Below are 12,120 nucleotides of genomic sequence, written 5' to 3'. Positions count from 1 at the left end.
TTCAGTTATTAAAGATAAACTCGTGTTTACATCATAGCTGTAGTTCACATTATAAATTGTGACATGGATTTGAACATTCAGTGTTAGGTGATATTACATTGGAAAGTCTCACTACCAGAAAGCAGGAAGCAAATTTGTGCCCTGTAATATATGACAATGAATCCTGAGGATCCTATAGTACAAAATTTCATGTACAGAAAATTGTACATGAAAATTGTACATGTTTTAAAGTTACTTTAAAACACTCATTATCAATAGTCAGATTTTAGGGACTAAAGAATGTTTGTAACTAATGATGTCAATACCAAACTTGTATATAACTTTTCTCTCCCAGTGAGTATCAACTCATTCTAGTAAAGAATGCTGATTTTATTTCTGTAAAAAAAAAAAAAAAAAAAAAAAAAAAAAAAAAAAAAAGAACTATGTAATGTTTTGAACGACCAACAATAAAAAAAAAAAGAAAAAAGAAAAAAAAAGAATGTATTATCAGGAGGAACACAACCAGCTATTTGTGGGCTCAGTCATGTTAGAGTCCTCTAAGGTATGACATATAATATATTCAGAGTTATTTGCCCAAGAAATAAAAGAAAGAAGTTCAGCACTAGTCAAGAGTTGCCCTTGTAGGTGTTAAATCCCTATTACTTCCCCATTTGCAAAGGTCTCAGAATGGCTAAATGGGTTCTTATAACTCACTTGAAGATGGTGGAAAAGTCCAGAACAGAAAAAGAGATACCCAGTATAGCTAAGACAAACTTCTGCCAAGTAAAATCAGATAGCATCTATTGCCATGGTAACAGCGAGAGTAAAAGTTGAACCATGAGGAGGTGAAGCAGAATACAGAGCTTATTGATAATGTCTACCTTAACTTTCTTATTCCACATTCTTTCTGCCCTGGAGAGATGAAATGGCTTGTGTCTAGTTCATGCCAGAGTTGGTGTGTAGGTTCTCCTGATTCCTGGCCTCCTAACCTCCCTGTCTCTGTTTAAGACTAATTACCCCATATAGCAGTGATACCTGACAAGAAAATTAACTAAATCAGGGTTTTGATACATTCTGGTGACAGAAGCAAGAAATGTTTTAGAAACATCAAGCAATTAACCCAGTATTTTATGAGTACATTCTGCATTCCAAACCTACATACATACAGTCAGAAAATACTAAACATGGTCTCTGCTTTGAGGTTTCATTAAAAGAATACTGCATAAACACATGGGAAGAGATCAAAAGATCATAGAAGGCTGGATCTGATTAAATAAAAAATGTGCAATAGGACTGTCAGCAGGTATATAAAGTTATGGCACTGTTTCTGTTGAAGAGAATATTGGGTAATGGAGGGTAATCGAGAAAGCTCTTTTGCAGAATCTTCAAACTTCAAACATTAACAGAAGCTACTACTGGCTAATGAGATTATAGGTGATTCTTTAGTTTTTTTCATAAGTCTCACAATAAATAAATATTACATATATACATATATATATTCTATTATATATATATAATAACCAAGAAAGCAGAGCAACTACAACTCTTATATAGTGCAGGTAGGAATGCACAGTGGTATCACTTTGTAAAAAAAAGAAACAAACAAACAAAAAAACCTTCTTAACTGTTTTCCAATTAAGCATGTACTTACCATATGGCCTGCAATCCCACTCCCAGGAATTTGCCCAGGAAAAAGAAAAACCATGTTCTCATTAAAGAAAATGGACACAAATTTTTAAAGCAGATGTTATGTATGTATGTGTGTATATGTTTTATATATATATATATATATATATATATATATATACACACACACACACACACACACACACACATACATACTATATACACAAACACATATAATACACATTTTTACACACATATGTAGCCTTCAACTAAAGAATGGATTAAAAAGCTGTGGAACATTCATGGAATACTACTTAGCAATAGAAAACAATGAACTATTGACACACAATGACACAGAAGAATCTCCAATGCATTATTCTAAGTGAAAGAAGCCAGTCTCAAAAGTTGCACACTAAATTATTTCAGAGATGACATTTGGGGAAAGGCAAAATTATAGGAATATAAAACTAATCACTGGTTGTCAGTAATCAAGGGTATAGAAGGAGGTTAAATACAAAGAGGAAATACAAGAATTTGGAGGGTGATGGCACTGTCCTGTATCTGGGTTGTGCTGGTGGTTACACAGCTATATTCATTTGTTTTCACCCATAGACTTCTTTGCCAAAAGGAATTAATTTTTATGCATATAAATTTTTTCAAAGATAAATAACATTGCAACAAATCAACCATAAGAGTATATTAAAAACTTCTTGATTAATTGGCAAGCAGGGAGGTTAGGGAAGGCCATTAGGTGGAATCCCACCAGCCAAGCCCACACGGACCCTTGGGCCGAGCACGGGATCTCAGAAGGGGAAGGAAGCGGTACAGTCCCATCCCCCACAGCGGACACTCCACCGAGGCAGTCAGCGGCCACCATCCGGGAAAGCTGAAGGATACACCGCCACTCTCCTTCAGAGTGCAACATCAAAACAGGTCGGTGTCATTCAGCTCACCCCCCAGACAGCGGGAATTCGCATAAAATCTCTCCTAGGCTTGTCGGGAGAGGGAGTATCAAGCTGAGCCTCCATAAAGACTAGGGGGAAACCAGAGACACCTGACCTCCAACCCCTCCTCCCAGTAGCAGCCAAAACGAAACCTGGCTAGCCAGCGCTGGGGGAGGGGCAAGCAGAAAAAATCAAAGTGATAGAGTGCCAGGGATCCCAGCAACCTGCAGCAGGGCCCCGGAGATCCAGACCAACTGATTCGCGTGGCCTGCCCTGCGGCTACAGAAAGCGTGGCGCCTCAGTGAAGCCATTAATTGGCAAGCAGGGAGGTTAGGGACTGCCATTAGGTGGAATCCCGCCAGCCAAGCCCACCGCCCACGCCCGGAACAGGCCCAGCGACCTGCCAGCATTGTAGTCACGACACCCCAATTGGAATAGGGACAGAGCAGAGCCGCCTTCCACTCCCGGAACAGGTCCAGAGAGCCGCCAGCGTGGTAGACACGTCACCCCAATTGGAGTAGGGGCACAGCCGCCGCCCGCACCTACAAGGGAGACTTTTCAAGTATACAAGAGCAACATAACTAAATAGGGGGTAAATTTCAAAACACAACAGTTGCACCAAGCAGAAAGAAACGTGAGCAGTATGAAAAGACAAGGAAAGAAAGGACCACAAGCAATGCAGGTCAACTCAACTTTAGAAGAGGTAATAGCTGCAACAGATGGAATATCAGATAAAGAGTTCAGGATATATATGCTTCAGATGATCTGGAGTCTCAAGGAAGACATGAGACAGCAAAATCAGACAATGAAAGATCACATTGACAAACAAATCCAGGAAGTAAAAGATCAATTTCACAGGGAGATAGAGGTAATAAAAAACAAACAAATTGAAATTCTAGAAATGCAGGAAACAATAAACCAACTTAAAAACTCAATTGAGAATACTACCAGCAGAGTAGATCACTTAGAAGAGAGAACATCAGACAATGAAGACAAAGTATTTCAACTGGAAAAGAACATAGACAGCTCAGCAAGTCTGATAAGAAACCATGAGCAGAACATCCAAGAATTATGGGACAATATCAAAAGACCAAATTTAAGAGTCATTGGGATACAGGAAGGCACAGAGCTCCATTCCAAAGGAATAAACAGTCTATTCAGTGAAATAATACGAGAAAACTTCCCAGAATTGAAGATTGAGACAGAATCCCAAATCCTAGAAGCCTACAGGACGCCGAATGTGCAAAATCATAAGAGATCCACACCTAGACACATTATAATGAAGATGTCCAACATACAGAATAAGGAGAGAATTTTAAAAGCTGCAAGAGAAAGAAAGCAGATTACATTTAGGGGTAAACCAATCAGGATAACAGCTGATCTCTCAACACAGATTCTGAAAGCTAGAAGATCCTGGAATAACATATTTCAAACACTGAAAGACAACGGGCTCCAACCAAGAATCGTGTATCCGGCGAAATTAAGCTTCAGGTTAGAAGATGAAATTAAAACCTTCCACAATAAACAAAAGTTAAAAGAATTCGCAGCTAGAAAACCATCTCTTCAAAAAATCCTTGGCAAAACATTACAGGAAGAGGAAATGGAAAATAACATTGAAAACCAACAATGGGAGGTAGGACAGTAAAGGGGGGAAAGTAGTCAAAGAGGATAACAAATCAGGTTTAGTAACATCAATAAACAAATATGGATAGAAGAACAAACCATATCTCAATAATAACCCTAAATGTTAATGGCTTAAACTCACCAATTAAGAGACACAGGCTAGTAGAATGGATCAAAAAACAAGACCCAACAATATGCTGTCTACAGGAGACGCATTTGATAGGAAAAGATATACATAGACTGAAGGTGAAAGGTTGGGAAAAATCATATCACTCATATGGACCGCGGAAACAAGCAGGAGTGTCCATACTCATATCTAATAAAATAGATTTCAAGCCAAAGCTAATCAAAAGGGATATAGAAGGACACTTCATACTGCTCAAGGGAACCATACACCAACAAGACATAACAATCATAAATATATATGCCCCAAATAATGGTGCAGCTGTGTTCATCAAGCAAACTCTTCTCAAGTTCAAGAGTCTAATAGACCAACATACAATAATCATGGGAGACTTCAACACACCTCTCTCACCACTGGACAGATCTTCCAAACAAAAGTTAAATAAGGAAACTATAGAACTCAATAACACAATCAACAACCTAGACTTAATTGACATATATAGACTATACCACCCAACATCAAGTAGCTACACTTTTTTCTCAGCAGCACATGGAACCTTCTCAAAAATAGACCATATACTATGTCACAGGGCAACTCTTAGACAATACAAAGGGGTAGAGATAATACCATGCATCTTATCTGATCATAATGGAATGAAACTGAAAATCAATGATAAAAGAAGAAAGGAAAAAGCAAGCATCACCTGGAGAATGAACAATAGGTTGCTGAGTGATCAATGGGTTTTAGAAGACATCAAGGAGGAAATTAAAAAATTCCTAGAGTTAAATGAAAACACAGACACAACACATCGGAATCTATGGGACACATTGAAAGCAGTTCTAAGAGGAAAATTCATTGCTTGGAGTTCATTCCTCAAAAAAAGAAAAAACCAACAAATAAATGATCTCATACTTCATCTCAAAATCCTAGAAAAAGAAGAGCAAAACAACAGCAAAAGAAGTAGAAGGCAAGAAATAATTAAAATCAGAGCTGAAATTAATGAAATTGAAACAAAAGAAACAATTGAAAAAATTGACAAAACTAAAAGCTGGTTCTTTGAAAAAATAAATAAAATTGACAGACCCTTAGCCATGCTAACGAAGAGAAGAAGAGAGAGAACCCAAATTACTAGCATACGGGATGAAAAAGGCAATATCACAACAGACACTTCAGAAATACAGAAGATAATCAGAAATTACTTTGAATCCTTATACTCCAATAAAATAGAAGATAGTGAAGGCATAGATAAATTCCTTGAGTCCTATGATCTGCCCAGATTGAGCCAGGAGGATATAGACAACCTAAACAGACCAATAACAATAGAGGAAATAGAAGAAACCATCAAAAGACTACCAACTAAGAAAAGCCCAGGACCGGATGGGTATACAGCAGAGTTTTACAAAACCTTTAAAGAGGAACTAACACCAATACTTTTCAAGCTATTTCAGGAAATAGAAAAAGAGGGAGAACTTCCAAATTCATTCTACGAGGCCAACATCACCCTGATTCCGAAACCAGACAAAGACGCATCAAAGAAGGAAAACTACAGACCAATATCTCTAATGAACCTTGACGCAAAAATCCTCAATAAAATTCTGGCGAATCGGATTCAAATACATATCAAAAAAATTATACATCATGATCAAGTAGGATTCATCCCTGGGATGCAAGGCTGGTTTAATATACGGAAATCAATAAATGTTATTCACCACATCAATAGACTTAAAAATAAGAACCATATGATCATCTCAATAGATGCAGAAAAAGCATTCGACAAAGTACAGCATCCCTTTATGTTAAAAACGCTAGAAAAATTAGGGATAACAGGATCATACCTCAACATTGTAAAAGCAATCTATGATAAGCCACAGGCCAGCATCATTCTGAATGGAGAAAAATTGAAGGCATTCCCTCTAAGATCTGGTACAAGACAGGGATGCCCTCTCTCACCACTTCTGTTCAACATAGTCCTCGAAACACTGGCCAGAGCAATTAGACAGTCAAAAGAAATTAAAGGCATAAAAATAGGAAAAGAAGAACTTAAATTATCACTATTTGCAGATGATATGATTCTATACCTAGCAGACCCAAAAGGGTCTACAAAGAAGCTATTAGAGCTAATAAATGAATTCAGCAAAGTGGCAGGATATAAGATCAACACGCATAAATCAAAGGCATTCCTGTATATCAGCGACAAATCCTCTGAAACGGAAATGAGGACAACTACTCCATTCACAATATCCCCCCAAAAAATAAAATACTTGGGAATCAACCTAACAAAAGAGGTGAAAGATTTATACAATGAAAATTACAGAACCCTAAAGAAAGACATAGAAGAAGACCTTAGAAGATGGAAAAACATACCCTGCTCATGGATAGGCAGAACTAACATCATCAAAATGGCGATATTACCAAAAGTGCTCTATAAGTTCAATGCAATGCCAATCAAAATCCCAACAGCATATCTTGTAGAAATAGATAAAAGAATCATGAAATTCATATGGAATAATAAAAGACCCAGAATAGCAAAAACAATACTAAGCAGGAAGTGTGAATCAGGCGGTATAGCGATACCAGACTTCAAACTATACTACAGAGCAATAGTAACAAAAACAGCATGGTACTGGTACCAAAACAGGCGGGTGGACCAATGGTACAGAATAGAGGACACAGTAACCAATCCACAAAACTACAACTATCTTATTTTTGATAAAGGGGCTAAAAGCATGCAATGGAGGAAGGATAGCATCTTCAACAAATGGTGCTGGGAAAACTGGAAATCCATTTGCCCCAAAATGAATCTGAATCCCTATCTCTCGCCGTGCACAAAAGTTAACTCAAAATAGATCAAGGAGCTTGATATTAAATCAGAGACACGGCATCTGATAGAAGAAAAAGTTGGTTATGATCTACACGCTGTGGGATCGGGCTCCAAATTCCTCAATAGGACACCCATAGCGCTAGAGTTAACAAATAGAATCAACAAATGGGACTTACTCAAACTAAAAAGTTTTTTCTCAGCAAAAGAAACAATAAGAGAGATAAATAGGGAGCCTACATCCTGGGAACAAATCTTTACTCCACACACTTCAGATAGAGCCCTAATAACCAGAATATACAAAGAACTCAAAAAATTAGACAATAAGATAACAAATAACCCAATCAATAAATGGGCCAAGGACCTGAACAGACACTTCTCAGAGGAGGACATACAATCAATCAACAAGTACATGAAAAAATGCTCACCATCGCTAGCAGTCAGAGAAATGCAAATCAAAACTACCCTAAGATACCATCTCACTCCAGTAAGACTGGCAGCCATTAGGAAGTCAAACAACAATAAGTGCTGGAGAGGATGCAGGGAAAAGGGCACTCTTGTTCATTGCTGGTGGGACTGCAAATTGGTGCAGCCAATTTGGAAAGCAGTATGGAGATTTCTCGGAAAGCTGGGAATGGAACCACCATTTGACCCAGGTATTCCCCTTCTCGGTCTATTCCCTAAAGCCCTAACAAGAGCATGCTACAGGGACACTGCTACATCGATGTTCATAGCAGCTCAATTCATGATAGCAAGACTGTGGAACCAGCCTAGATGCCCTTCAATAGATGAATGGATAAAAAAAATGTGGCATTTATACACTATGGAGTATTACTCTGCATTAAAAAATGACAAAATCATAGAATTTGGAGGGAAATGGATGGCATTAGAGCAGATTATGCTAAGTGAAGCTAGTCAATCTTTAAAAAACAAATACCAAATGACTCCTTTGATATAAGGGGTGTAAACAAGGACAGGGTAGGGACGAAGAGCTTGAGAAGAATATTTACAGTAAACAGGGATGAGAGGTGGGAGGGAAAGGGAGTGAGAAGGGAAATTGCATGGAAATGGAAGGCGATCCTCAGGGTTATACAAAATGTCATATAAGAGGTAAGGAGGGGTAAGTCAAGAGAATACAAATGGAAGACATGATTTACAGTAGAAGGGGTAGAGAGAGAAAAGGGGAGGGGAGGGGAGGGGAGGGGAGGGGGGATAGTAGACAATAGGACAGACAGCAGAATACATCAGACACTAGAAAGGCAATATGTCAATCAATGGAAGGGTAACTGATGTGATACAGCAATTTGTATACGGGGTAAAAGCGGGAGTTCATAATCCACTTGAATCAAACCGTGTAATATGATGTATTAAGAACTATGTAATGTTATGAACGACCAATAAAAAAAAAATAAAAAAAATAAAATAAAATTTAAATATAAAAATTCAAAAAAAAAAAAAAAAACTTCTTTCTCCAAATTAAAAAGCAGAAGGAGACCATCCCAAGATGGGTTCTACATGGATCATTGGGAACCAAGTGGGGGGGGAAAAAAAACAGCTGAGAACCATTACAGAGAACTCAAACAGAATTCACTGACTCTCTAGATACAGAAACAGATAAAAAGACACCAAAGTCCACTTCAGAGTCATAAATTCCAAAAAGCTCACAGTCCTTTATAATGATGAGTATATCAATCAGGGTTCTGTAGAGTTCAAACAACAAAGACCAACTCTAGTTTAGACAAGTCACACACAGGAGGAAATAGGAGTAGAGCGATACTGGAAAGTTTCTGAGTAGCTTACAGGAGTGAGGGAAATGCTGAAGAACAGCAGGTCAGATAATTCTCATACACTACCTGGGACCTTAACCATGGCTGTGGCAGCCACTTCCATGCAGATTTCATCTAGCTTACTGTAGGTGTCACTGGACAACACCTGGCTTGGCTTTGTGTGCTATTTCTCACTCCCTGCTCTGGGGCTTCTTCTGTACCATGATAAGGATGCCCATCAAAACTCACAGGTATTCACAAATATCCAAGCCAGAAGCGGGGCATTAATACGAAGGTGTCACTTTTGACCAATAGGAAATTGAAGTCTGTGAATAAATCCTTTCCCTCACTACCCTCCTCTACTCCGATCGACAAGTCTGATATACGTTTTGAAAATCTCCTAAATCAAGTCCTTGAGATTAAGGAACAATCACCAGTAGTGGTAGCCAACTCGATAATTCATCTTGATATTGATTAGCTTTCCTCCTTCCCTCTTTCACACTTCCTGTCCTGGATGCTCTGACTCCTATAACCAATTCTATTACAAACAGGCCAGCCTTCATCTCAGGCTCTCAGGCCCTACTTCCTGAGCAAGCCAAGCCAAGACAACTAGGCCCTGGGAAGGAGCCAGGATAGGTCTGAAATTGTCAGGTTTAGAAATTTATGGACTATCTCTTAGGGTGATAGTAGCAGAAGACTCGAGTTTAACTGACCTCCAATCATTCCCAGGAGATGACATTTGCCTGACTTAGGTCATATGCATATGAGGTTAAACAGCATGGAATTTGATGTTCTACTTCCAAAAGAATCACTGGGAGTGGGGAAGGGACAGTGCTTCAAAAAGTATGCCAAGGCTGTAAATTGGAAATAATTTACAAAAAACTTGTTACCTACTTAGAATTTATTGGGGGATCATGTTAACTTATCAATCTTTAAAAAATAATGTGTTGTGGCTCTTTGTGACCAAAGTGTAAGCTTCTTTGCTCTAAGGAATCAACAGCATACTCCATCCTGATTAGATTCTTAAAATAAAGAACAGAAGCATAATTTAGGATGATTATGAACTTTTCTGGCAGATTTTTCTGATAGTTCAAAATTGATATTTTGAATTTGGAAAGTTCATACTCTAACAACTGTTTAAATAGCAGTTTCATTTTCCCTCTCATTTTGTCTCTCTCTAGGTTAATATCAAATACAGGTATTAAGCACTTGCCAGCTGTTCACAAGATTCAATCTCTCCAAAAGGTTTTACTGTAAGTTTTTCACTAAATTGTATCTTAGTCACTTTTCTGTCACTGTAACAAATGCCTGAGATGATTAACTTATGAAGAGAAAAGCCTTATTTTGGCTCACAGTTTTAGACACTGCAGTTCATGATGAGATAGCTCTGTTGCTTTGGGCTTGTAGCAACACATCATGTCAGGAGGACATGGTCAAGCAAAACTTCTCACCTCATAGCCAAGAAGCAAAAGAGAGGACGAGGAAGCTCGTCCCCAATGACCCAAAGGCCTCCCACTATGCCCCATCTCTTAAAGTTTCTACCAACAGTACCAAGATGGGGACCACACCTTTAAAACATTGGCCTTTGGGGGACATTCAAAATCCAAACCATAGCAAGCAGTTAGCCAACTCAGTGGTGGTCTTACTCAATAGCCTTCTAGGCCTCTAACATGTATTATATAGTCTGTGTACCTCCAAATGAGGTCGGAATCTAAGCCGTAAGGTCTTTGGTGTTACATGCAGGCCAGCCAGTCTCAGTTCAGAGGAAGTCAACAGACTTCTCCACAAGTGTTATCAACACCAAAGAAGCTTGTAGCAAAATCACTGTCTCTCCTTTTTTCACTAATTAATACTTTGTTCCTGTCCCCTGAAACTCCCTCTGTACATATCATTCCTTCTTCTTCCCTCCAGCATTCCTGTGCTGCCCTATCCTTAAGGAAACTGGCAAGTTCATACTAAAGTATTAGTGACTTGGTGTGTTCGCTTTTTCCTAAAGCACCTGTATTTCAAAAATGGAGGGTAAAATCAAGGTGTAATGGCAGCTTAATTTGCAATAGTAAAATTAGAAGAATATGAACAGACTCCAAAGGAAGAAATTAGGAAGCACTGTAAGGAGTGGAGAAAGAATCTTCTAGAACTTCTCAAATTGTTTCAAGCTGTTTGCTACTTCTATATTTATATGTTAGAACAAACCTACTATATAAGTTTGACAACAGGCGAAGGAATACAAACAGAAAGATATAAGATTTACCTACCCTTTAATTCAAGAAAAGAGAAGAATTGCTCTGTGACCCAAGGAGAATAACCAGAAGGAAAAAAAAGTATAATAAAGGGATGGAGATTGGAGGAAGAAGGCCCACCTAAGATGAATAGAGAAGTTTGGTAGGAGGTGGCAGGTCAGTTTTAGTGTCTTTGTCACGTTGAGCAGAGAGACCAACTGTGGAGACAAGGCTATGAATGAGTGTGTTAGAACACAGTGACATTAGCTAAGAAACCCTTCAGAGAGAAGACACTGCACATCTGCAATTCCACCTATAAGAAGAACTGACATACGAAAGATAAATTAGAGACCATTTGGTTCCCAAACTTTGAACTCATTATCCTCCAAACAAAAATTATATTAAAACATAATAATATTATATAATTATATAATATAATTATAATTATATTAAAACAGCTAAAGATCACATCCTGCCCAGTAAACTAAACGAGGAAAGGTTTCCCAAGTGGAGCCAATGCTGGTATCTAATTTTTCTGTACTGTCTTCCAGAGACATTCAAGATAACATAAACATCCACATGGTTGAAAGAAATTCTTTCATGGGGCTGAGTTTCGAGAGTGTGATTCTGTAAGTAAGGGGAAGAAATCCAACAGAGTAACATTTGATTTTTCACTTAATGATCTTTCTCATAATGGGATACTCTGCTTTTGTTTGGATAACTGGCATTTCACCATTTAAATCTCTCTCTGGTTCTGTGTTTTCCTCTCATCTTTACATTTCAGAATCACAACATGGAGTCATGTTAATAATTTATGATGCCGTGGTGTGATTCAAGTATTTAAAATTGCTCTTTGAATGATGGTCTCCTGTGATGCAACATCTGTTCCAAAGGACAGAATAACTCATGCATCAATAAAGCTAGTTATTGCCTGGCAAGGCTTCTGTTGCCTAAAGAAAAAGACCAGTAAGGAGGCTGGAGCGGGGAGATATGGCTACTCCCTCCTAACCATATTAAGCAG

The 12,120-nt window shown here is 38.2% G+C and overlaps 1 protein-coding gene across 1 annotated transcript in view; it reads left to right on the top strand.

Moving 5' to 3' along the window:
• The window catches only part of Fshr (follicle stimulating hormone receptor), a 165,645-nt gene that overhangs the window by 131,597 nt on the left and 21,928 nt on the right, over positions 1–12,120 (top strand). Inside the window, exons 5-6 of the mRNA XM_026385740.2 lie at positions 10,062–10,133; positions 11,651–11,728. Coding sequence (XP_026241525.2) covers positions 10,062–10,133; positions 11,651–11,728 — 150 coding nt within the window. The remainder of the gene's footprint in view (positions 1–10,061; positions 10,134–11,650; positions 11,729–12,120) is intronic.

Source organism: Urocitellus parryii, chromosome 12 (genome assembly GCF_045843805.1).
Source record: "Urocitellus parryii isolate mUroPar1 chromosome 12, mUroPar1.hap1, whole genome shotgun sequence".
NCBI classification, from domain to species: Eukaryota; Metazoa; Chordata; class Mammalia; order Rodentia; family Sciuridae; genus Urocitellus; species Urocitellus parryii.
This window is presented reverse-complemented; position numbering and strand designations above follow the sequence as displayed.